The sequence below is a fragment of the Esox lucius genome, chromosome 17 (genome assembly GCF_011004845.1).
Source record: "Esox lucius isolate fEsoLuc1 chromosome 17, fEsoLuc1.pri, whole genome shotgun sequence".
NCBI classification, from domain to species: Eukaryota; Metazoa; Chordata; class Actinopteri; order Esociformes; family Esocidae; genus Esox; species Esox lucius.
This window is the reverse complement of record NC_047585.1, coordinates 17,243,153-17,270,872: the sequence shown is the minus strand read 5'-3', so window position 1 is coordinate 17,270,872 and position 27,720 is coordinate 17,243,153. Positions and strand designations below refer to the sequence as shown.

Genomic DNA, 27,720 nt, shown 5'->3' with positions numbered 1-27,720 from the left:
CTGACATTCATTCAACTAATCACAGTACCCACCCCTTTAAGAATGGTCTCCTTGTTGTCGCTCCATTTCATGAACAGAACTACCTTCCAACTCGTGTTGCAGTTAACAGAGTTCACCTGAAAAACAAGAGGATTGAGCCTTGCATAGAGTCAGGAACGACTGTGTTCAACTCTAACTTGGTTGAGATTAATATGTCTATTTAATTAGTTTAAGTTTCTCTTAAAAAAGGGACTTCCAAATAAATATCTTTTTACAGTCTTGCTAGGATGGAGGAGCAAAGTAATACAAATTAACCATCAATGAATCAATCAAATTTATTTATAAAGCCCTTTTTATATCAGCAGTTGTCACAAAGTGCTTTTACAAAACACCCGGCCTTAAACCCCAAGGAGAAAACAACAGTAGTGTTGAATTTCAGTGGCTAGGAAAAACTCCCAAAGAAGGTTGAAATTTAGGAAGAAACCTAGAGAGGAACCAGGCTCAGAGGGGTGACCAGTCCTATTCTGGCTGTGCCGGGTGAAAATAAGGTACAAATTATAATAATTAATAAATGCATGTGGGCTTGTTGCAGAGTCTATTTAAACCTAGTCCAGGTCGGAAGCATGGCCAGATGGACAAGGACAACACGGGGGGGGTGGTCAGCAGAGTGGCAGCTGAAATCCTGTGAAATACCTCATTGCATCCTGGGTTGTCCACCAGCTGATGGCTGCTGGCGTGAAGTGGCTGTCCAGCATTCACAGGGTTAAGAACCACCTTGTCTCCAATCACCACCTAGCCAGACCGGGAAGCAATCAATAGCGTTATTAGAAACACCGACACGCTCCATCAATCACACAGAATCTCACCTCCACACATGGTCACACAGACAGACTTTTCTATTCTGTTTTTGCCAACTGGAAACAAAATTCCTCAATTCAACCAGAATTTTCCATGGCATAGTACACTATGGGGTGTGAAACACATGAAGGGGTGTGAAACACATGAAGCCAGTGAGAGGCCAGGCCAGTTTAGAGCTGAACAAAGTGCCCGTTGTGATGAACAGCGGCTCAGAGAAGCTCCCGGCCACAGTTGATTGCATAATGCCAGAGAACCGCTGCGGACAGATGTGGACTCAGCAGCCAGACGAGGTCCCGCCGACACACAGAATGTCCAGCCTCACGAGTCTCAGCTGGAAGAGCACTGCGTACTGAATCATTACACTCGTTTGTCCTTAAAGGGACGCTTCAGGATTTAATCAATGAATAACTTCAGAAACTTCCTCAGATGAGTCAGAAGTGGAAACCATGCAAAGAAAAGAACAGCTTTAGACCGTACAACCAATTGATGTACCATCATCCCGCGTCACTAGATGCAGTTTCATAATGAGTAATGTCAACCTGTGAAAATGACATACATAAACATTAGAGAAGTGAGTTACATGTCGTGTCAGTCAGCATTGCCCTACTCTGGATTATACGCGGTGCATGAGGCATTTGGCGGTTTTTCATGCCCAAAGTCTTCCTTTAAACTGTCATCTAGCATTTGCTGAATTGCTAACTAGCGGTAACAGAATGATGGAACGGAATGAGTCTCATGGAGTCTATGGGAAATGTTTGGACAAAAAAAATCTAAAATGGCATACGTGTTATATAGACATATGCAGAAGGCATTTAAAAAAAAAAGAAAAGGCCAAATGGGTTAATTTACCTAATATAAATTGTCTGTGCCATTTTGAACTGCCTTTTAAGACTTTTTTCCAGTGTGAAAAGGTAACTTTTTCAAATTCATTGAGTCATCTATTAGGATTCCTATGCAGTATCTAAAACAGCATAAAAAGAGGTTTCTGAACCACTAACCATTGCCAAATAGCTCAATTTCAAACCTTGCTTCCAAGAATAACTGCTTTTGTCACACAAATATGTATCAACAGATAGCCGTTAGTAACAAAAAATTATGAATTGTATTCGAAAAATACCCACAACCTTTTTAAACACAACCAATTTTTCCAATAGCATTACAGTATTTATTAAATGTATTAAAGAACACATTTCAGACAAAATGACTCCTTATTGTCAGTCAGGGTGAAGGGTGCAACAAAGCTTTTCTACTATTAAATAGCTGTTCTTGCTACGTAATATCTGGCAAAAATTATAACGTTGGTTTATCCGTTCACATTCGACCATGTTGAATACCAACCACTAGATGGCCGCACAGGACCATCTAATCTGTATAGGAGTCATTCAGACAGACAATCGGCTAAAGCTAAGGTTAAAAGCAGCCTCCATGCAATTAAACTAGCACACAAACAGAAGCCAACACAATGCCAAAACAGAAAAAGATATGTCCTGCCAGTGGTCTGCACCACTGAAACTATTTATGAACCAGGTAAGCTTAAGCGCTGTCAAGAGTTAACAATCGAATGATGTCCAAGAGTTCCCTGTGGTAATTATATTTACTGTGGCCACTGAGGCCGGCAGCTTAAAGAATAGTTGGTGCCAGACACAGCTGAACTTCCAGTTAGATCTTTAGCTGGCCAATTTAAAAACGGATTCCCGGTGCGGACACTACTAATGGGTGAGAATCACTACAATTAGCAACACACCTTGAGTTTAAAAGCTGGGTTCTGAGCTCCACTGCTATTCTACAGAGATATAACCAGACACATCTGACCATTGACTCACTACAGCCAACCCTGGGGTGATCACTCACACTGTCCCCCAGGGAACGCAGCTTGTAGAAGGGTTGGATGTAAAACCAGGAGCCCTCGTTGCCAGCAGAGTCCAGGGTCACCCTCATGGCATTCTTCTCCAACAGGGCAGGGAGACGCTTGTTCACTGTCAGGTACTTATTGCTTTTCAAGTGCAACAACTGGAATGGAACAACAGACAGTTACAGTCATACAAAGCCCTGAATGTACTAGTTTGATGTACAGATAAATGTGACGGTCTGAGTTTGTTATGGAGTATAGCCCCAGGGAGAGATTGAAGTAGATGGCACAGCGACCTCTCCTAGAAATCCACATAGGAATGTGCAAATGTCACACTTGAATGTTTTCTGATCCCATTTCTCTCCCTGCAACTTCTTGTATAACATGCCAAGAACCTTTTTCAGATGTTTCTCATGACCTCATTTGTCCCGATAATTTCAACCAATAACGAAATCAAGAAATACATCAAGTATGTTTACTCAATTGGACAAAGTCAGCCCATACTCCTCAAAAGTATTTTGGTGCGACATCTAGACTAAACGTTAAGAAACCTTTCTGATTATGGCTGTTGGTTTTACCAAGAAAGCAAGGACTAGAAAAACGTGTAGATGAGAATGACTCAAATAATTACTGATTGGTGTGCTGTAACCACTTTCTGGAGTAGGAAGACTGTGGCAAATATCAACGCTGACAGAGGAGCACAGCTGTACCCCACTGGCCTCAATACCTTTCCTGTCATCACACCACTAAAACGCATACTGTACACCCAGAGGCCTACAAATCTCCCTGAAATACACTTCTGAAAATATGGGCACTAATGTTAAAGAGGTAGAGGCCTTAAAATAGATTTGTGCTGGTGTTTTGGCGCTTTAGATGATATCATTGATACCATAAACTCAGTCAACCAAAATGTTTAAATCCCTTCAGGGGAGAATGACACAGTTGTGATTAGTTATTTGCAGTCAGAAAAGAAAAACCTTGAAAAAGAAAACCCTTGGCCAAACTCATCCCTCCACTTTTACATCTGTGTTTATTATCTGTGTGAACACCAACAAAACAGCCTGGGTCAAGCCGTAAACATGGAAAAAGTGACTGCCGATGTTTGCAACACAAACGAACATCGAGCACATTAGATTGCTGGGCCATCATTAAATGAAAATGGAACTGGTAAAACAACGGTCAATTTTTTGTTTTGTTTTATCTCGGTGGTACAGTAACATGCACAGGAAATAATTTCCCCAGTTTAAAAAGACCTTTGCCTAATACTCCTGATATATCCAAATAATCAACAATGAATCAGAAACTGCTACTGCTTGTTTTGACAAATTATTGGCATTTTCCCTAATTCCCTTACAAAATAAGTACATTGTGAAATGTAGGTCTTCAACCTGACACCAACGGCTGCCCTGTGACCTGGAGGGCATTCAATCTGTTCATTCTGTTGCAAACGCAATGCTTTGCAACAAATTAAAGTGTTTCTTTTGGACAAATTAATGTGAACCTTTCCCTGTTTCATTAATTCCATTTACTAGCAGTTTTGAAACTATACAGGGGTTTTCATCCCAACCAAATCGTCAGAATGAATAGACCACTGATTATCTAACTCGCTCTAGATTATTACCACTGGTCAAATATGCAGATAATTATAGTACCTGAATGATAATTGGATGCATTTTTGGAGGATCTGTATTGCCTCTGGACCCAGCTCCCAACTACCCTCAGTGACAGTCATAATGAGGCTCTTTGTTACTTTTTGACCCCACTCTTCCTTGTCATACCTGAATAACATTTCCGTATTGGATTATAGTTCCTAGCAGCTTTCGGTTTTCAGACTCATTCTGTTTCTTCTCCAGATCAGCAGCATGCTGAAACATAAAGAAGACATAATGTTACAGAATACCACAGCCACAAAGTACAAATGTTTGTTGGCCATTCGATCTCTTGCTCTTAGTGTGGTATGTTAAAAGAACCACCCAGTGGTTGGTGACTGATGGATGTCAGTCTTACATGCACAATCATTCTGAATTGACTGCAGATTATGTCCAGACCTTTGCTAGGAAACGTTAACCATTCCTGTTGACCTCTCACAGACTTAAAAGTCGGCGCTCCAAAAAACACAAATAGGAATAACACACAGTACTTCACAGAATACCAACAGGGATTTGTGGTGTTTCACGAAAGTGAGACGTGTTATGATTTCCTGTGCCTCAACAACACGGCAAAACGTCGAAAGGCACCGGTTGGAGAACGTCCGGAGTGTTCTGATGGAGCTACTCACGTGGAGCTTGTTAAGGAGGACCGTGTCGGTGGTGCTGTTACCGCCTGGTTTAGCAGCCTTCCAGAACTGTTTCTGTGCAGAGTACCTGTTCATGGGGCACAGCTTGAAAAGGCAATCTGGAAAGAGGAACAGAGGGAAAAGAGACACAAGGATGTATCAAATCTAAAACATTCAGTGCAATATAAATGGAATTACTGAGAGAAATGTGCACAAAAGGATGGCGTACTGTCTAAACAGATAACACTGGTTCCCCCTGCCGTTCTGAAGCAGGCGACACATGAGGCACAGTGAGTTGGAGGACCTGATTATCTGTGACAGGCAGAATAAATAGCTGCCCCGGTGAGCGCCATGCACAAAACACAGCCGACAAACGCAGAAGAAGTCATTGATTCACCGTTGTGGGACGCAAGGCAGGGGAGAACATGGGGCAGTGGGAGAGGGGTGTGCAGATGAAGTGGGTTTGGAGAGCGAAGAAGAAAACATTTGGAGAATCAGGATTTGAGGGTAGAATGGGTCTGTGCACATGTTACCCAGGAGGAAAGAAGGGATTGCTCAGTTGTTGGGTTTCCTTTTCTTTTTTTTTACACCAGGGCCATATTTTCCGAAAATGTCAGAGGACACCGAGACACAACTCATTGATATGCTTACAAAAATTCTGGTTTACAATGCCGGTTTAGATGTAATAAATCGGTTTTCCAACCTTTTCACGCCAAGGCACCCTATTTTCGATTTTATAACCCACCCCCCGAAAAAGAAATCCCCCAAAATAACATTCATTTAATGAGTTCTGTTGTATATGTTTTTTGGGGAGGCTTGTTGAACATCCCCTTTCAAAACCATGGGTATTAATATGGATTTGACTCTTCTGGGAAGGAGTTTCATAAGATTTGGCCAAATTCAGCCAAAAGAGCATTTGTTAGGTCAGACACTGATGTTGGACAAGAAGGCCTGGCTCGCAATCGGCGTTCCAATTCATCTCAAAGGAGTTCAAAGGGGTTGAGGTCAGGGCTCTGTGCAGGCCACTCGAGTTCCTCCACACTAACCTCGTCAAACCATGTCTTCATGGACCCCGATTTGCGTACCGGGGCACAGTCATGCTGGAGCAGGAAAGGATCTTCCCCAGCCTGTTGCCACAGAGTTGGATGCACTCAATTGTCTAAAATGTCGTTGTATCCTGTAGCAGTATGATGACCCCACTGGAACTAAGGGGCCTAGCTGAAACCCTGAAACACAGCCCCAGACCATTATCCCTCCTCCACCAAACTGTACAATAGGCACTATGCATTCCAGTAGATAGTGTCCAGTAGACACCCAGATTTGTCCATCAGACTGACAGGTAGTGAAGCATGATTCATCACTCCAGAGAATTTTTCCACTGCTCCCGCCTACTTTACATCACTCCAGCTGACGCTTGTCATTGATGACTTGTCATGTTGATGTGAGGCTTGCATAGAGCTGCTTTGCCATGGAAACTCATTTCGTGAAGCTCCCGATGGACAGTTCTTGTGCTGATGTTGCTTCAGAGGGCTTTTGGAACTATGTGGTGAGTGATGCAACAATTTCTACGCACAACACGCTCTGTGATTTTGCATGATCAGCCATGAAGTGGCTGGGCTGTTGTTGATCCAGACGCTTCCACTTGAAAATTATAGCAGTTACAGTTGACCAGGGCAGATTTAGTAGGGCATACATTTCACAAACTGACTTTGGCAAAGTGGCAGCCTTTGTCAGTGCCACATTTAAATTCACTGAGCTCGGAGTACTGCCAATGTTTTTTATAGAGATTTCATGGCTATGTGCTGGATTTTATGCACCTGTAAGCATTTTGTGTGGCTGAAACCACCTGAACTCAATAATTAGTAGGGGTGTCCACCTTCTTTTGGCCACATAGTGCAACATTTATTCACGAGAATAAATGTTGGGGGAATAGAAAGCACATCCTTAACATTTATGTTGGTCAAATGGAAAAGATGCACCATCCTTATCCTCCACTTATCTCATCAAACAAACAATAGCAGACACGTGTATTAAAATTCCCTCATTTATTGGTTGCTGTCATTCAGTTCACTCAATTTCTGTTCAAGTGAGAAAACACATATAGCATAATAAATGAATTATTGTGCCATCTAAATAGCTTTTACATTTTTTGTAAAGATCCAGAAATATGAATACAAATGTGTTACATTAAAGTAATACATGTAGTTACTTATGACACTCCCTTTGAAATAGGTAAAATAATATATATATTATATATAAAATATCCCAGGATGCGCCCCCTAGGTTGGGAATTCCTTTAATAAATAGTAGTTTACAACACAAGACCTCTATACAAAATTATATAATAATGTACTACTATTTACTATAAAATGTACAAGACTTAGTCAAGACTCAGTCACATGGGCATGTTCTGCCTGACTGTGATTAGCCGAGGTCACATTCTTCAAATACTACGGCCTTCCCTTTCAGTACTGAGATCACAGCTCTCTGAAAACTGTAAGAACACAATCACAGACATTCAGTGTTGCCATTGGCAGGAAGGAGCCGTCCTGGCAGGGGGGTTATATTTTCTCAAGAAACACAACCAAGTGTCGGACATGACACCAACCAAAGCAATCACTGTTGTATGGTACCTGTCCCAGATCAGAGGAAGAAGTGATGTTTAACACACCAGCTAAAGCTCCCTGGAAACCAGTCCTTTTAAATAGCTTAACAGGGCTATTAATACTCAACAGGGATCTTTGGATTTAGTTCTCAGGCACACTGAGATGTTGCACGAAGTCTCAGTCCTGTTGCTGTGGCTACCTGGCGGAGTGAAAATGTGGACTGAGAGAGCCTGGAGAGGTGAAGATGAGTAACTTAATTCCACACCAACCTTGGAGCCCCAAGAGGACATCGAAGGACAAGACATCTTGTTGCCAAAAGGTTGTGTCGTTGCCAAAAGGTCATGTCGTTGCCAAAGGGTCATGTCAGTCATGGCCTGAGATCATCTCCTGATTTTCTCTCCGTAATTCACAAACAATGCCTGTGAAACACACCCGGATCATTCCATACTCTTATACTTAAACTGTAACGAGACCAGGCAAGATCAGGACATTCAGCATCCACATTAAGAGCAGCTGAATCTGTCAAACCTGTGTGTCACACTGTGTTAAGTGTCATTTCTTGTTTACTAAAATGTCCTTGCAACAAATGTATTCTTCACACCATGTGGTTTACGTGGTTCTGTGTGTAACTTAATGCCTTTGGCTAGGTCAACATGGACAACGAGAATTGGGCAACGAGAAAAAAAACTAGATTACTGAATTCAATCATAAACACAAAATAGGAGAACTAGGCCAATCATTTCAAGTCGTGTTTCTCAAAACCAGTTTTGCTGAACGGCATCAGTCTGTGGAGGAACACCTGCCAGTTTGTGGCATATCCTTCCTGAAGTGAAATTAAAGGTATGACTCTCACTTTATTAACACTATATTAATTATAACTGTTTCCAATAGTCCCAGTGTATCCTAACATTAAAAATGAAATCACTGTTTGTGGCCATTTTACAACAATCATGTTGCACATTATATAATAAAAATGTTGCTTTTAATACAAAAAGTGCAGGTAAGAAAAAGGCCACTGTACATTATACTTCAGTTGTAGAGTAATAAATTCCACCTAAAAATAATTGAGCTAACCCTTTCAGAGTCAACCAGACGCATCATTTCTTGCTTGGGGGCAAATATGCCAACAACAAGGCAAGATAATGTTTCTTTTTTTCTTCCTTCAAAAAGGTGTGGTACACCTAGTTACCTAGTTACCTTCCATAAACAAAGCCACCTCATTCTACCGGCCTAGCTTTAAAACACTGTCCTCACAGCATGACAGATGAGTATTGATCGAACTGCAACCAAGCATAGTGCGCGAGCATGTCAGAGATGTCTGCTTTGGTTCCAGGGAATCAGCATGCAGTATTCCTCATGTGGCATGAACACACCGTGCACTTGCCTTGCTAAAAGAATATGGCAACTACATTCAGCCAAGATCACTATTAAAAGAAATAATTTGTACACTGCAAATTGATCACAACTAAGCTTACAAAGAACCTGCATTTGAAAATAATACATTTCATACCCTGATTACAATAAGACACACCCTAGTTTCTTTTAGACATACTCATTCTCTAATTTGCAGGAAGAAATCTGTCACTGAAATCCAGGTGATTTAACAGTAATCTATCATGAGGCATTACAATGGTGCAGTTCATTGTGTTCTCTGTCCGTGTGAGGTAAAAGATGTACATAGGACAGATGTTTAAAACAACCAACAACCAGAAGGGCCCAAAACAAAAACACAAAGAAATCAAACTAGTTAGGAGCCTAGTCCCTAATTCAGTATATCTAAGATTTGCTCTTTCCAAAAAACAGAGTTTGTCCTTCCTCTTAATTTGTTGCTAGTTATTGCAACCAAAAAGGAAAGGTCTGGGGAAAACCAGTCCTGAAATAGAAATAGACACTACAGTCATCTTCTACCCAAACTCTTTTATGCCTCCTGTAACCCATAGACAACTAATCTGACCAATACTATCCTAATACAACATCATTCCAAACTTCTGTCACACCTACCCATGAAAACATAGATGATTAATGAGGATTCACCAATCATATGCCTGTCTACTGTGGCTATGGGGGAACTGAAACAAACCACAACAAAACCATCTTGACATTTCAGCCCAAGTCGAAACACTATTCTGAATCACGGTTTAACACGTTCTATTTTGAAGAATGAAACATCCATAAAATAAACAACCAAAGCACAACATGTCTTCTTATTAAGTGCAAAAACGCAGGGGACACTTGATATCAGGCCTCAGATGGAAAGTGCAATGTACTGCAGTAAATACTACAGCAGAAATATTATTTTTTTGTCACCATTGTCACAGAAGGTTACGATAAAACAGAGACAAGAATGGGGTAAGTAAAGTGCAGCCTGTCGTTTCAGGGACAAAAAGGTCAATTTAATTTCCATGACCTTGATATGCGCAAATGAAACTCACATTGGAAATCACGTCATTGAATTAAAAAAAATAAACTTTTAAAAAGGTCAGCCCTGGAGGCCTGCCAAGACATTGTTCTCATTTGAGAAGTGCTCCATTAGAGACAGAGACAATATGCAGCCAGCGCCCACTGGAGCCCATCAGCAGCCCGCTGACACCAGCATCATCCTGACCAAGACATGGAGGGAAGCGTCTACTGCAAACACTCAAAGTTCTTTACTATCCAGCACATCACTGACCCAAAAGCAAAATATAAGGATTGTATGTTCCTTCGGGGAAATCTATCTACACAGGCAATGGTTACTTCAGGAGTACGACGGGCAAAATAAAATTCAGCTAATGTGATACGAACAAAAAAGGTTGGAAACCACAGACCTTTACTCTATTCATCTTTTTTACCTATCCTTACAATCCTTTGGTTGAGGAAATGTTTCAGCCTCCTGGTTGAGGCAACCAGATTTTTATCCAAAATATCCAGGTAATAAATAACTAGTAATGGCATTGACCTTAACTAGGGCTCCAATAAAAGCCAAATGGCCCTATGAAATCAAATACTTTTCTCTGGAGGTATACGGTTATTTTTCTATTCATGCATTTTCTTCCGTTTGATGCTAAACCGACTGCTGTAATTATGTTTTCATTGGTGGTAGTAGTAATAGTATTGGTATTATTGCAGCAATAAATATTAAATCCTGCCCAGATCCAGACCCCAATAACAGCAATGCTGGGAAACAGAGTTTGCACTGGAACCAAGACATTACCCACATGGGCTTCAAAAACACAAAAGGCGGTTAGACTTCACAGATGAAACTCAAGACTGAGGCAGGAAAAAAAAACCTGGCAACATACAGGTGTCCTACCCAGAGATATACATCTCAACTAATCTTTATTACTTGGAGTGTTCACCTGTTGAATATGAACAGGGAAATATATCAAACCTGTCGTACAAAAGTATGAACATCAATCAGATCTCCTGCATGAACCCCTGGACTGTGTTCGTTAATGTCAAACATTAATGAAAAGCATGACTTAAGAGTAAGGTTGCACAGCTACCGGTCATTTATCAGGTGTCTGTCATTTCCTGTTATTTTGGTAATAGCTGGCAATCTACGCTCTAAAAAAAAAATTCTATTTCTGGAGCATCTTCTAGTGATTAATCAAATTGAAACTATAGGGGAACCCCTAAAACAGGGGTGTCAAACCGGTTCCACGGAGGGCCACGTGTCTGCAGGTCTTTGGGTTTTCCTTTAAATTGGTTCCCAGGTTAGACCTGAACAACCAGGTGGGGGTAGAAACTAACCAATTAGTGAACTAATTAATCAATCAGGTACAAGGTGAGAGCGAAAACCTGCAGACACTCGGCCCTCCGTGGAACCGGTTTGACACCTGTGCCCTAAAAGGTCAAAGAAACTTTTTAATTATACCCCAAATAACCTTTTGAAGAACCCTTTGGGGTTGACCTTTCAAGGGGATTCTTCATTAAAAGGTTCTTTGAAATTTCTGTTTACTTTTCCCCATTCAAGAACTTTTAGGGATTCCCACAGAGTTTCAACAAAAAAAACCTGAAAGTGTCCTTCAATCTGTAAATATATTATATATATATATATATATACACAGAGTATACAGTATTACATAAATATTTTATACATCCCTATGGGTTTCTAGAGGATAGACCATATGGTTAAAAGAAAATAGCACAATTAATGTGTAATAATTAATAGTACCTAAGCAAGAATATCATTATTTTCAATAAACTAATACATTTAAACTTTTTCCACAACTGCCACCAGTTTGGTGCCAAAATATACAGTATGTTAAAATACCTAGTTAACTAAACACAATTTTATAAAACGTATATACAGGTTTTTCATTCTGAAAATATATATTTATTTATTCACTTTGGTTTTAGGATAACATTTTACAGCTTCATCATTCTTTTTGATTTTTGACATGAAAGTTATTTTATCTGATTATTTAATATTTAATAACACCCCACCACTGAGACAGATAGAGGTATCTGTGTATCCATAATAATGTCTGTTCCAGCATGGGCAGAGACATTGAGTATTTTAAAGTAATACATCACAGGATAATTCATGAGCAGAGACATTGGGTAAGAGTATATCTCAGGATAATTCATGGGCAGAGACATTGGGTAAGAGTATATCTCAGGATAATTCATGAGCAGAGACATTGGGTAAGAGTATATCTCAGGATAATTCATGGGCAGAGACATTGGGTAAGAGTATATCTCAGGATAATTCATGGGCAGAGACATTGGGTAAGAGTATATCTCAGGATAATTCATGAGCAGAGACATTGGGTAAGAGTATATCTCAGGATAATTCATGAGCAGAGACATTGGGTAAGAGTATATCTCAGGATAATTCATGAGCAGAGACATTGGGTAAGAGTATATCTCAGGATAATTCATGAGCAGAGACATTGGGTAAGAGTATATCTCAGGATAATTCATGAGCAGAGACATTGGGTAAGAGTATATCTCAGGATAATTCATGAGCAGAGACATTGGGTAAGAGTATATCTCAGGATAATTCATGGGCAGAGACATTGGGTAAGAGCTGCCTGCAATAAACTGTTTCTCAAAGAAGCATCTATAGTGTCCAGTCATAAGGACATCTAATATAGGAGACCTGTTATAATCTAAAGTATGCTGAAGAGCGACTAGACATTTTCTGATAATTTATATAAAATGTTTGAAAGTTACAAAAATTCTAGAAACTTATGACTAGGTTGTTCCTTCAGGAATATATATAAAATATTTTACACACACACCAAACTTGCATTTGCATTTTTTAATAAATACAAAGGCCAGGTGTAACTCGCAACTTAAAGTCATTGGCTTAATTATGTTCTTTTAGAAACCACCTCCCGTAAAACCTTCCCCTTAACCATTTCCCTCTATAGGAGTCGTGTATGTATCCATTTGGAGTCACATATCAAAGTTGTGTGATTGGAAATATATAAATACTGTACTTGGTAAGGCCCCTGTGATAGAATTCCAAAGTCATTCCAACTAAAGTAAAACATTTTGCTGTTTAATATCCTAGGCTTATGTTGTTTGAGCTGTGCGCAATACCCTGAGGACGAATTAAGCCAATTCCAGAATCTTAGACAGTCTCTGAACACTCAGCTCTTAGAGATGTCCTAGCGTAACCACACTGTTTACATTAGAAGGAAATGGACTGCATCAGCTATGTTCTAAAAGTCAGAGTCTAAAACTATAAGAAACATGCCTCTCCGGATTGTTTCACAGTCATTTGATGCATTTGCACACAACTTCATAAAAAAAACACTGCCACTCATAGACAGTACTAGTACAAAGAATAACTTTGAATTTTAGTATTCTTTGGATATCAAAGTTTAATATGCCCCTCCTGTGTAACACAGGGTACATGCCTTTGATGAGGTGAAACATTGCAATGTGCTAACTGTACATTTCAATGAAAGGTCTAAGGTGAGACAGGTTAATTATCTCCTGTAGACCTTAATTCCTACAGACACCAGTTCACATTTCATTAAAGGTAGATGCACATCTCCCAATGTTACATTTCTTAAACTACAGCCCCAATGGTTCCATGGAGCCCAACCGGCAGATTAAACGTACACTACTTAGCTTTAATCCCCTTGTAATGATGGAGTTAGAAGACAATCCGCACAACTTCTTCCAGCTGACATCCCAGCAGTGAATGGACTGACATTACTGCTAATTAAAGTGACAAAAGCTACATGGAGCGAGGCCTTAAGTCCTTGGTGATGGTTCGATTCAAAAGTATGGGTTGAAAGTTTGGATTTGAACAGCAGATAAAATACAGTCCTTACCTCGGAACTTCTTGGGTGGGTTGTTGAGGTCCCCGGTGTCTGGTTGAACCACACATCGATCATCCACAAGCCTGGAGATAAAGGGAACAATGTCAGCCGTAATCCAAACAACATGCAGTTGAGTTGCTTCAAATACTTCAAATACTAAAAAGTTGAAACAATAACAAAACAGCTAACCCACAACTTTTTTCCACAAAAGCTGAGCAATGCTACTGAATATATCAAATTCATAAACAGAGCTATGGATTTGAGTTTTAGAATGAATGGCAAGTAAAATGCTTAATTGCATATTATATCTAACATCAAGATATTACAAAAAATAAATGCAAAACTGTGTTAGCTAGCTAATGAAGAAGAACTCTGATATCCTGGAAAGAAGTCTCTGCTAAATTGCTATAACGGAAATTGAATTGAGTTGTTCAGTTCAGAAGGTGAGCAGAGTGGAGGAAACTTATTTAGGAGGCAGCATCTCAATCACATCCAGGCGGTTTGAGAATACAGACAAACAGGTCTATAATCTAAACTTTTAACTTCACCATTCAACAAAGAGACAGGTCCATATCCTCAACAGTTCACATCACCATCCAACAGACAGACAGGTCTATTACCTCAACAATACACCTCACCATCCAACAGACAGGTCTGTAAGCTCAACCACATACCTCACCATCCAGAGTACAGGCAGGTCGATTACCTCAACACCACACCTAACCATCCAACAGACAGGTCTATTACCTCAACAATACACCTCACCATCGAACAGACAGGTCTGTAAGATCATCCACATACCTCACCATCAAACAGACAGACAGGTCTATTACCTCAACCATACACCTCACCATCCAACAGACAGACAGGTCTATTACCTCAACCATACACCTCACCATCCAACAGACAGACACGTCTGGTTTTAACCAGGCTACACTGTGTTTTTATAGGCACACATTCACATTGCTTACAACAATCTTTCTTATTTGATGGGATGTCACATTCTTCAAGAACAAATGGGTGTACATCGTAATTTATAATAGCAACAAATAGCACAGTCATATTGCCCCTTCAATCTCCATCTTCATTTTAAACCTGCCTCTTTCACTCAACAATATGACCTATCAGTCTCAGTACTGATCAGTAACCTATTCCTGTTACTAATCAGCATCAGAGTGTACAATGTCACAACAACATTGTTACTGGTCAAGACTTGCGACGAACAGATTGCTGTTGGAACTGCCCAATGTGAACACTGAACACACAATGCTGTCCTGGTTGAACATAGAGAGGACCAATGAGGACATAAAGGCCTGAGATCAAACACTGCAAACAGTTCATGAAAGCTGGGTTTCATCCGCTACCTGTTGTAAGGGCATTCACGGCAATACTAAGCCAGTCTGCTCGCTCATACATAAGCCAAATGTTCAGAGCTAAAAATAAACAGTGCAAGAGCAGCTTCAGCTGAGATTCCTGACTGAAATCTGTATAGTAGGAGCTATTAGAAAAAGAAATATTTGGTTTGGGAGAAACCGGGGGAAAAAGTTATATCAAAGGAATGGGAATTGCATGTAAATAGAGCTTTCAGGTGTAGAGCTTTTCAAAATCTCAAGAGCTCCTATATAATGTTTAGACATGGCTATTCACATTTATAGTACTAAACATTTAAATCCATTGGGCAATATTAACTTTATGAACACAGCAGAATTCATATTGAGACCCTTGGAATTTGATCACCTGATCTCTGATTGTCATTCATGAAGGCCTCTTGATTTGATTTCTACCTTGTCGCCACAGTGCAACAATTAAACTAAGGCCCAGTACTGATCCTTATCATTAGAGTATTCTGCTAATGCACATATTCTAACAATTTTTATAAAAGGAGTTTCTCATATTACTGTGTATAGTAACGCTGTAATTACACCAAATTATTTAGTCAATTTTGCCATTAATGGTAGGCTAGATAGTTACAAGAATAAATGTTTTCTTTTAATTCCACATTAGGAATACAGACTGTGCCAGGTCCTATTGTGTAATAGCAAAACACACTCAACTTCCGTATTTTACAATTACAACGACCATCCAAAGCGATTCCTGAAATAATATGTAACTGCAGTCTTGTTACTGTAATAATAATGACCCATGCAATCATTACATTTCATAATAGACCAGTCCATTAAAGGCCTGAGATTTATAACACAGGATGCTTGGCAGGACATCAAAAATAAATAATATAAGTCCATGGGGTTCTGGATCCAGTCCAGTCAGCAGTTCCTTTTATATTCGGTGCACTGTGTAGCCCACATATTGTACTACAGGATGTTGTTCTGTGGACATAAAGCACACTAGGCATCTCCCCAATGGGAATAAAAGAGCTTACAATAAATGGATTAGTTATATGTACTAAATCAATAATAAAAAGATTAGGCATAAATGCACTGTGTTTTGCTGATAATGGAGAGTCAGTCCAATCTGCATCAGTGACACCTGCACGATGTAATTCAAACGGGTTTCAACACAAAGCCTGTAAAGACCTGCAATTATGGATATGTGAAACGGGCCAAGGGTTGCAGTGTTTGCTTTGTTATCCCAGGGTTCAGCTAGTCCAGGAAGACTGTAGGTCACTGGTACTGTGGTGAACAGAACAGTCCTATCTACACCAGCTGCGGACCAGGTGGCTGATTATACAACCATCTCTCAATGGCCAGGATAATATACAGATACAAACTACGGCATTGCTGCCTCCAGTACATTGCTTGGTGTGGCTAAATATAGCTACCTCCCTTTAGTTCACCTCCTAACAGAAGGCCACCACAACAGGGACAGGGGGAAACGTGATTACCAGGCAACGCGGGCAACTTTACAAATGACTACATGCTTGTTGCCACGGCCAGCCGACGCACATCGACAAAAGCGGAGGTCTCCTGAAGGATGGCAGGACTTGAATGGAGGCCCGGCTAAGAGACGAATTGTGACAGGGTATAATTAAGAGGTTCGGATTGTTAAAAAAAGAGAATAGAAAAGAATGCAAATGGAGGAGACACAGATGTCGAGGGAAAAGAACCACAATCTGGCAGAATATGGAGGAGGAGCAGGAGGGAGGAAGGCAGTGGAGATGCTCTGACGCCAGACAAACATAGGCTGGAATGATTAACAACCTCCACCAAGTGTTGTCAGGTCCATAAGCATTTTGTGAATCCAGTCATGCTTCCGTCAACGATCCTCCTCAACCCTCACCGGGACGAAAGCAGAGGCGTGAAAATGCAATTCTCTCTGATAAGTGAGTATCAGCAGGTCTTACAGGAATTATGGGACTTTGGGGATTTACAGTTTAATTTGAGGGGGTAGTTGCTGGTGTATGACCCAACCACATATTTAAATTCAACCACAAATATTTAAATGATTTAGCTGCTTAGGCCTATCATTTCGGGGTTTACCACAGGTGCAACCTGGCAGGGAAGACAAAAGACAAGAGCCAACACATTCATTAAACCACCCACAAGATGACATCACCTGCTCTGTGTCCCATTGACACAATTATTGGGTTGAACATGCTCCTTATTCATGCCCACCCCATGTCTCTCTCTGTCTCTCCTCCTCTACTGTTTCCTGTTCCCCTTCACCTCACACGCTTATTTGATCTCTTATTTACAGCTGCTCACTCCACTTCACCTCTGACACCTTCAAACTTCTCCTATTCCCCATCCATGGGACCAGGCTGCGGAGGTACACAGCAGTGTGTTGAAATACTCATTGACAAAGAGCACATGGAGCAAACTGCTGAGCAGCACGGGAGAGGTTATCAAGATACACATAATGTTACACTTTATTATAGCTATAAAGACCAAATATGTGCCGTTTTCTCCAACTCGGGGCTCCAGCTATGCATTTTGGGTTGCTGACTTTTTGGGGGGTTTTGGCGAAATCGGTAGGAATGCTGTTACGTTAATAAAAAATCAAAGTCAGGGTTTCTAACAATGATGTAGCAAGCATTATTAAATCCAGCAAAGTAACAACAAGACACTGTCAAATCAATCCCTCGATGATTCGACATCACCTAGGCTACAGTTCCGTCCATCTGTCCGGTCTCGAACACCAAAAAGGTTCATGATTTCACTGGCGGTTATGACAGACGCGTACACGTGCAGGTTTATGAGTGCATATGCACAATGCAGTCCAGTCCCGGTTGCCCACGTTGCTGTGATGGACATGATTCTATGAGCTGCACAACATCTTCCACGAAAGACAGCATCTAGGATGAATGAAAAAGCAGCCTACCCTAAAGTGCTGATAAATCCACTGGTGGAGCCCTCCGCATAGAGGGAGCAGATGTCTCCTATGTGGAGGAAACTGGACATTTTGTCCGACATGTTGCCTCACCCTGGACTGTGCCTGAAAAAGACAGAAAAGACGAGCACTGGCATGAAAAATAAGCAGCACGAGATGCATTTATGACCTTGATGAACGCTCACCTTATACTGTGTCCTAAGTAAACAGCCTTTGCCACTATTGCCATGTAATCACTTAGCCTTTCCTTTGTAAATATAACATGGAAACTGGACAACAGAACTGGATAGGACTGTCATTCCTGAGGGAAATGTGTGCAGTCGGGAGGAAGGGAAGCAATAGTATTATATGCCAAGATATGGAGAAAAAAATGTCAACAATCAAAGAAATTGGGGACCTCTTCACACAGAAGAGTTAATAATATCAATAACACACATGCATCTAGTTGAAAAGGTCACCATTTTATTTGGTTGTTTAAAAGATGAAACATCCTGTACAGCATAATGTGAACATCCTAAACAGTGTGCAGCATTGAATTGGGGCCTTATGAAAACAGGTCAAAGCGAAGAGTCAAAACTCCAGAATACTGCAGTGAGACAGTCCCACATTAATTGAAAACCCCTGATTGATGTACAAATTCATAACCCATAAACAAAAAAACATTAAAATGCTGACCTAGCAATAAACACTGTGTAACCTTGAAACAACAGTTACACTAAAAGATCTTTGCATTCATTATCTGGGGGAATTTTGCAAAGTATATAACCCAGTTTAACATTTGAATATCCCTGGGCTTTTGCGTTGGCAGTTAGTCAGTGACAGTAATCCCTTTATTGGAAAAATGGAAATGGTGACATACTCAAATTTAGTGGAACATCAGATCAGAGGTTCTTCTGTAAAGCATCAATGTCTGCTGGACTTGATCATAAACTGTTTAAAGTTAATGTTCAGCAATCAACAAAACTTATGCAAGTTGATGAAAGTTATACAATGCTACTTTACATGAACCAACACATGAAAGAGATAGGATTGCCTTGAGATTTACAAGTTAATTTGACAAAACTCTTAAGCTCTGAAAAAACATATATAGAAATGTACATTAGTAATAATAAGAAATTGAAGTCTGTAAACTATGAGGCTGACACCTCCACACATGCAGGCATAAAACAAAAATAAATGCCTTGGAAAGGCATTTTGAATAATCAAGAGGAAACTAATTAACAACATGATTAAAACGTTGAATAATTTTAAGTTACACTAACATTAATCCAAACATCAAATTCGATTGACAATAATTCATATACAATTATTAGATTGTTAGACTATGTCTTTGAGCTTGCTGGCCGACAAAAATCTTTCATTTTAAAAGCTGTCAAATGTAAATGCTAAGCTACACGTTATCGATAGGATATTGTGTCAATATAGACCACTGAGTGTCAAGTACCTTGACATGTCTGGAAGCTCATTCAAATTTAATTAAATCAAAAACAGTGTGACATCAGGGAATAAAGTTTCAGGTTTTATTCCCTGATACAGGCCCATTTTTGTGAATTACAAACGCAATACATTAAAAACTATGCTGTATCCTATACCGTACGGTGGTTACTCCTACTGTAGCCAGCCTACTTCCCTGACAATTGCCTAATGCTTGATGATGCTGCTACTCTGAAAACTAAAGAATAATGATGTGCACAGGACTTTACCTTAACAAAAAGAAGAAAAGCGTCGAAAAAAATAAGCGATTCAGGTTGGATCAGCAAACGAGAATTTCCACTCCACCGTCTTTGTTTAATTCCATGATTCCATTGAAATCCAGTTAGAACCACTATGATATACGGTTAGAAAAAGGCGTCTCTGACAGCTGAATTTGTCCTCAGCGGCAATCTGCTTCTTACCTCCTCCACATGGGTTTTGAAGAAACGCCCCTTTTGCTAATATATATAGGGAAGCAATGGTGTTCGGGAAATGTTGTTTCAAGTCAGAAAGATTGTAAATGCGCACCTCTGATCAAGTAATCAATCCGTCCCTGGGAGAAATTGTATTAAATTGAATCATAGTATCTATAGCTTCCTCCCTAGATTTAGTTCGAAGAGTTTATCATAGGACATAAAAGTGATAGATTGTTGATTATTTTTGCTTAGAAGTGTATCTAATCGTTTGTTTTAATTTATTTGACAGTTCAAATTAGAAGCCTGCCCCAAGGAGACAACAGTAAATAAATAAAAAAATTTAACAAAAAATTATAGATGATAATTTATAACACAACACATCCTGCAGTCCTATCTGTCATTATCTATGAGGCCTACTATTATGAACTACTGCTTGACATAATGCATAATTTAGGCTGAAGAGTCATGTGGATTAACAGTCAATGAATAGGGCACCCTATCCGAATAATGTGTCCAATGACAATTTTATCTAGATTATGTGGGTGTATAGCATCATAATAATAGCTTGTCTCATTAGCTATGTGGCATTAGAATGTAGGCAAAAACAGCTGGAATATCCTGCCTGTTACATGATATTGCTTTCACCATAAACATGTTAATGGAGAATAACATCCATGAGAATGAATTATGTTTAGACCGTAGGATGGACAATATCTATGTGTCATAAAAAGGGAGGTTGTACAAAAAACAGAAAAGACCAAAACACACATTCTTCTAAATAGCAAGGCCTCTGCTGTGCATGTCAGTCTGAGAAAGGCAGTGAGCAAATCCAGTCATTGTTAGTACATGCTGCTGTAAAATAGAAAACATTATGATCACAAACTCTTAAATCTATCAGGTATTATGAATAGGATTCAGCCAGGCCAGACAATGCAGCAACTGCACCTGTACAGGTCTATGTAGCAGTCTATGGAATATCCTCTAGGCCAGGGCTGCCCAACTCCGTTCCTGGAGATCTACTGTCCTGTAGGTTTTCTCTTCAACTCCATTTGTGATTAACCCGGTTAAGCTTTTCATTCAGAAAATTATTAGAATCAGGTTTTCTAAATTAGAGTTGGGGACAAAACCTACAGGACAGTAGATCTCCAGGAACAGGGTTGTGCAGTTCTGCTCTAGGCTGTTGTTCAAATAGTAAAGATCATAATTACACCCCTTTAATGGAATATCCTGAACATTTTACTATATTGTACCTCAACTTCATTTTGAAGTGAACCTTTAGCTACAATGGACCATGATCTTTAACAAGCAAAGACAGAAATGTACACAAAAATATAACTTCTATCCTCTCTCTTTCAACTAGCAACCTCACCCTGTCTTTGATTTCAAGTTTTGAAACTCTGTGAGAGATCTAGTTCATTTTAATTTGCCCCATAAAAATCTTGTCTTTTTTTTTAACCACTGGAATTGGAACACAGACTCATAAATGTAGCCTACTCTGGCTGGAACATGAAATAGAATCCATATGCAATATGTAAGCCACTATTACACCTCCCAGATGAATTTAACACATTTATGTGTTCCCTTGACTGTTTCCAAACCCCATCTAACCTGTTTATTTTCAAATAGCATTAGAAATCCCTTAAAGGAAGTAAATATCACTGTTCTCACTTATTTTATGTTCGACCCACAATACATTTTGCATTTGAACTCTGACAAATGATCAGCTGAAAATCTTTAAATTGCTGCCATCTGTTTTCTCAAGATCAATGCCATCAAGACAATGTGTATTTGTCATCTATCTCAGCAAAGAGCATTTATAATCAACTATCAAACAACTTAGTTTTAATTTTTTATCTGGTCTATGATTTTGCCATTACAATATTATTTCACTGTATTTAAGCACATGTTACAGGTCCTACAAAAATGACTAAAGTTCCTGTGGAGACTCAAGAAATTTGGCAGGTCTGCAAAAACGTTTACCTACTTCTACAGGTGCACCATTGAAAGCATCCTCTCAGGCTGCATTACTGCCTGGTATGGCAGCTTCTCTGCTGTAGACCACAAGTCCCTCCAGATGGTGGTAAAGTCTGTGGAGCACATCATCAACTGCCATCTCCCCTCTGTGCAAGGCATGATGCCTGAGGAAAGCATGGAACATCATCAAAGATCACAGCCACCCAGGCTATAGTCTGTTCACACTGCTGCCATCTGGTAGATGCTACCAGAGCATCAGAGCACGCACTTCCAGACGCAAAAACTGTTTTTCCCTCAGGCCATAAGGCTCCTCAATCAGTAACACTGATCCATGATCATAACGATCACACAAGAACATTTCAGATGCTCTTATGCCCTTTCAGGTGATTTAATGGACATTAGAATATTTAAAATCATTGCTAGTTTACATTTTTCTTTTTCAATGTATATTACTGCCATACTTGCTGCATTTCTACAATATTCAATACTACTACCAATATTGCTCTTAATCAACAGTACTCTTTATAAACTGCTGCTATGTAAAGTGTTATGTATATGATCGCATTATCCTCTTGATATATTTAAAGTTGTGTGTAAATGTTCTTCTTCTTAATTCTCACTACATATTTGTAGTATGCTATGCCACCGTTCATACAGTGGGGAGAACAAATATTTGATACACTGCCGATTTTGCAGGTTTTCCCATTTACAAAGCATGTAGAAGTCTGTCATTTTTATCATAGGTACTCTTCAACTGTGAGTGACGGAATCTAAAACTAAAATCCAGAAAATCTCATTGTATGATTTTTAAGTAATTAATTAGCATTTTATTGCATGACATAAACATTTGATACATCAGAAAAGCAAAAGTTAATATTTGGTACAGTAACCTTTGTTTGCAATTACAGAGATCATACGTTTCCTGTAGTTCTTGACCAGCTTTGCACACACTGGAGCAGGGATTATGGCCCACTCCTCCATACAGACCTTCTCCAGATCAGAGCTCCCTCCAAAGATTTTCTATTGGGTTCAGGTCTGGAGACTGGCTAGGCCACTTCGGGACCTTGAGATGCTTCTTACGGAACCACTCCTTAGTTGCCCTGGCTGTGTGTTTCGGGTCGTTGTCATGCTGGAAGACCCAGCCACGACCCAACTTCAATGCTCTTACTGAGGGAAGGAGGTTGTTGGCCAAGATCTCGCGAGACATGGCCCCATCCATCCTCCCCTCAATACGGTGCAGTCGTCCTGTCCCCTTTGGAGAAAAGCATCCCCAAAGAATGATGTTTCCACCTCCATGCTTCACAGTTGGGATGGTGTTCTTGGGGTTGTACTCATCCTTCTTCTTCCTCCAAACACGGCGAGTGGAGTTTAGACCAAAAAGCTAGATTTTTGTCTCATCAGACCACATGACCACAGACCACGGAGAAGCATCTCAAGGTCCTGGAGTGGCCTAGCCAGTCTCCAGACCTGAACCCAATAGAAAATCTTTGGAGGGAGCTGAAAATCCGTATTGCCCAGCGACAGCCCTGAAACCTGAAGGATCTGGAGAAGGTCTGTATGGAGGGCTGGGCCAAAATCCCTGCTGCAGTGTGTGCAAACCTGGTCAAGAACTACAGGAAACATATGATCTCTGTAATTGCAAACAAAGGTTTCTTGTACCAAATATTAAGTTCTGCTTTTTTGATGTATCAAATACTTATGTCATGCAATAAAATGCAAATTAATTACTTAAAAATCATACCATTTTAGCATTTTAGTTTTAGATTCCGTCACTCACAGTTGAAGAGTACCTATGATAAAAATGACAGACTTTAACATGCCTTGTAAGTGGGAAAAACTGCAAAATCGGCAATGTATCAAATATTTGTTCTCCCCACTGCATATCTAATATTTCAATAACTCTATCAATTGCTGCTAGGTCATACTGTTATGTATATTACTGCCATACTTGCCATATCTAAATGTTCAATAATACTTCCCAGATTTCTGCTAGTTTACAGTACTCTTTTTTAAAGTGTTGCTAGTGTACAGTGATATGTATATTGTTGCTTTATTTTATTATTATTTTCTGTCTAGCTATATTTTTGCTTATATATTCTTCTTCTTAACTCCAACTACTTAGTTTGTCGGCTGCCATGTCATAAGAATTTCATTGTACAGGATGACTCTGTGTTGTTCGGTGCATTTGACAAATAAATCATGAAATGTATTTCATGACTCAAACCCGGGTCCTCAGGATGGGAGTTGGGGCGCTCTACTCGCTGACCTCCGTTACACTCACCCTCCTAAACCTCACTCCCGCATCTGGGTCACGGCACCAGTGTAACGGGTCCTACTCAGACTCAAACCTGGGTCCTCAAGATGGGAGTTGGGACGCTCTACTCGCTGACCTCCGTTACACTCACCCTCCTAAACCTCACTCCCGCATCTGGGTCACGGCACCAGTGTAACGGGTCCTACTCAGACTCAAACCTGGGTCCTCAAGATGGGAGTTGGGCACTCTAGCAAAGAGGCTTCAGGGAGTTAGGTTTTCACTTACTGCACAGCATTGTACTCGCTGGCCTCCGTTACACACAGACGCATGAATACACTCGCATGCATGCAGATACACCAACACACACACACTCAGTAATAAGCATGTTAATTTGAGAGCTGCAGGTTCTAAAGGGATAATTACTTAGGCTCAACGTCTGAGGGAGTGCGAGCGTTGTCATTACCATAAGAGCATCCTCCTGTAAATTCCACGTCCACCTCACACTGCTTTCATTTAGTGTAAAAATCAGCCGGCCTTTTAGAAAATACTGTAGTTGCAGATAGCTCTGTTGTAAACATTATAGCTGACACTTTAAGGTTGGGTGGAAGACCTAACTGTGACATTGTTTTTATCTGTGTCCCTTGTGTTTTTGTGAATTGGGAGTGTAATGTCCACCATGTCCCTTTGATTCAGTTAAAGGCATTACAACAATAATACTCCTGAAGGAAATCGTGTGGCTCCTGTTGTCCCTTCACACAGTGTAGGTTACTTAAGTTTCTACACTGCTTAATAAACAATGAAATCTAATGATGTGATGAAAAACCTGTTTCTCATCACAAACATATTCAAAGAACTTGATCACTGGTCCACCTCCTTTCCCTGTAAACGTATCTGGGGAAACTACACTGACCTTTGTAAGTCATCCTACAGCTGGACACAATCCACACATGAGAGCTTAGTCTCAGCTCGTTGCAGTCTGCCAACACAAATACCTTCTGACTACGAGGCTTACGTCCCTGTCAAATTCCTTACACCGCTATTTCATTACATGCATTTTCTCTGTCTTCTCTACCGGTGTACGCAGACCCGGGCACATGCAAGTTAATGAGTTCTCTGTTGTCATGGATACCGGGGACTGTTTAGGTCACACTTTAAATTCTCCTTTGCCTACACCACGACCATACAGAATGGGACTGTCGTCGTTTACCAACGGCCTTATGTCAATACAGTTTATTACTGGCAAATACAGCTCAGTCACTGAGATGTAAAGCACTACTTATCCTTGCAGTATGTCATTCGATAAAGCCTTGTAAAAGCAATAAAAAGGTGCTTTTTCAGGATTGCAGTCAGCCCTGTTTCTAATGTGAGTTGTATTATGTATTTGACAATGGATCTCATATTCTCTTTTTGTTGCTGCTCTGGAGCAAATAAAGAGGGAAGAAACCGGTATGACAACATCTGAGCTCAACAACTGAGCTGTCCAGCTTGCTGATTTCCCACTCACCTGTAGCAGAGTTAGAACACCTGTGTCCATCACCTCCATGGAGTAGGAGCCCTGAAACACTAACCTTGCAGAGTTTGCTTCAGCCCTTCAATAAAGTAGGAAACAGAAGCAGACTGTGTTTTGCCACCATCTGTATGGAAATGGGGAAGGCCACTCCCCAGAGCTACTTGACTGCTCACGGGCAGTAAATGATGAAAGGGGCCCTGTGCACTGAATGTCTCCTGTCAATCCCACAATTATGTATTGTTGCTGCCCTGACATTAAATTCTCCATGCCAGTGTTTGACAAGCTTCCAGAACCTGTCAACCAATCACTGCCCCAAGGACTATGAACTTGCCCGCCACATCAGCCCTTACGGAAACACAACGTGTCTCACAGTTGGTACAAGCAGAAACAACATGACATGACTTTAAGGGAGGTACCTAATAGTGGACAGTTCATTTGCAGCCAGGTTTTAATCAATCAATCAATCAAATGTGTTTATAAAGCCCTTTTTACAACAGCAGTTTTCACAAAGTGCTTTTACAAAAACACCCGACAAAGGAGCAAACAACAGTAGTGTTGAATTTCAGTGGCTAGGAAAAACTCCCTAAGAAGGTCGACATTTAGGAAGAAACCTAGAGAGGACCCAGGCTCAGAGGGGTGACCAGTCCTCTTCTGGCTGTGCCGGGTGAAATATTAAGAGTCCAATTGGAATAATTAATAAACTCATGTGGGCTAAATCCAGGGTCTATTTAAATTTAGACCAGGTCAGAAGCATGACCAGATGGACAAGGACAGGGACAACACGGGGGAGGGAGGAGGTGTAAGCACAGTGGCAGCTGAAATCGTCAGGTATCGTCTTGATCTGCAACACAACCAGGATGACTTTGGACAGGGACAGCAACAGGCCCCCCAAACCAGGTACTCCACAGGTGTGGAACAGGACCTCATGTCCTCCTAAAGTTTAAAAGGGGAGGAGACTGGGAAAATTCAGAAAATGCATTCCTCGTATCAACAACAATTTATATTGGAGAAGGAGAACTTAGTGGGGAAGGAGAACTGACCCTGCTCCCCCAGCACTATAGTATAGCAGCTTAAGACCTTGGGACTGAGACAGGCGGGTCCGGCGACACTGTGGCCCTACCCGGGGGAGGCCCCGGACAGGGCCCAACAGGCAGGAAATCAATCCACCCACATTGCCAAGCATGAACCAAAGGGACACCCACCAACTGCAACCACCCTGAATGAGGGCTGAGTATTGCCAACAGAGTACAGCCCAGTTGCACAAGTGTGGGTGGACAGTATCAAGTATCAAAGGATTCCATTGTTGAGTTCTTATGTGCATGTATCATGGAAGTGTGAAGAGGAAAGAATCAGGGAAATAAAGGTAGAACTGTAATTTATAGAACCTGAAACATTGGGCTACCTTTTACTTGGTCTTTTCAAGGAGGTATTGTATAAACTTCTGTGAAATAAAATACATTAAAACAGGTGGTTGGTTTAAAGAAAATCATAATAACATTTGAATATGCAAGGGGATGTAATGAATGGTGGTGTTGCGAGAGCAAGGAACCAGGTGCAGGCAGAGGTAGTCGGTGTAGTTATTTTATTTGAATAAACAAACAAACACTGAGCACAAAACAACGAAAAAAAAGGCTGACTTCAGCAGCAAAACGGAAGTACACAAAGCTCTAAAGGCACTTACATTGACAGCAACACCCACACCCACACCCACACCCACACCCACACACACACACACACACACACACCCACACACACACACACACACACACATACACATACACATACACATACACATACACATACACATACACATACACATACACACACACCAGAAAACATGACAATAACATCCACACTGTGGGGAGCAGAGGGGAATCCTTTAAACACATACAAACGATATGAATTGGGACCTGGTGTGAATGATTGAAAACATGTGACAGAACAAGTCCGGGATGTGTTCATATGTGTTGGGAAAC

At 40.5% G+C, this 27,720-nt stretch overlaps 1 protein-coding gene across 19 annotated transcripts in view; it reads right to left on the bottom strand.

Moving 5' to 3' along the window:
* The window catches only part of itpr1b (inositol 1,4,5-trisphosphate receptor, type 1b), a 111,762-nt gene extending 91,749 nt beyond the window's left edge, over positions 1-20,013 (bottom strand). For 17 of the 19 annotated variants that reach the window (XM_034287516.1, XM_034287513.1, XM_010882051.5 and 14 more), the window contains exons 1-8: positions 19,821-20,013; positions 18,109-18,222; positions 13,843-13,913; positions 4,965-5,080; positions 4,465-4,551; positions 2,689-2,847; positions 673-771; positions 33-116 (exon numbers count right to left, since the gene is read on the bottom strand). In XM_034287516.1, coding sequence (XP_034143407.1) covers positions 33-116; positions 673-771; positions 2,689-2,847; positions 4,465-4,551; positions 4,965-5,080; positions 13,843-13,913; positions 18,109-18,200 — 708 coding nt within the window. In that variant the 5' untranslated portion in view covers positions 18,201-18,222; positions 19,821-20,013. Of the gene's footprint in view, positions 1-32; positions 117-672; positions 772-2,688; positions 2,848-4,464; positions 4,552-4,964; positions 5,081-13,842; positions 13,914-18,108; positions 18,223-19,820 lie in introns of those variants that run through there. The other 2 variants (XM_034287518.1, XM_034287521.1) reach the window with 1 other exon arrangement.
* Positions 20,014-27,720: the final 7,707 nt, after the last annotated feature.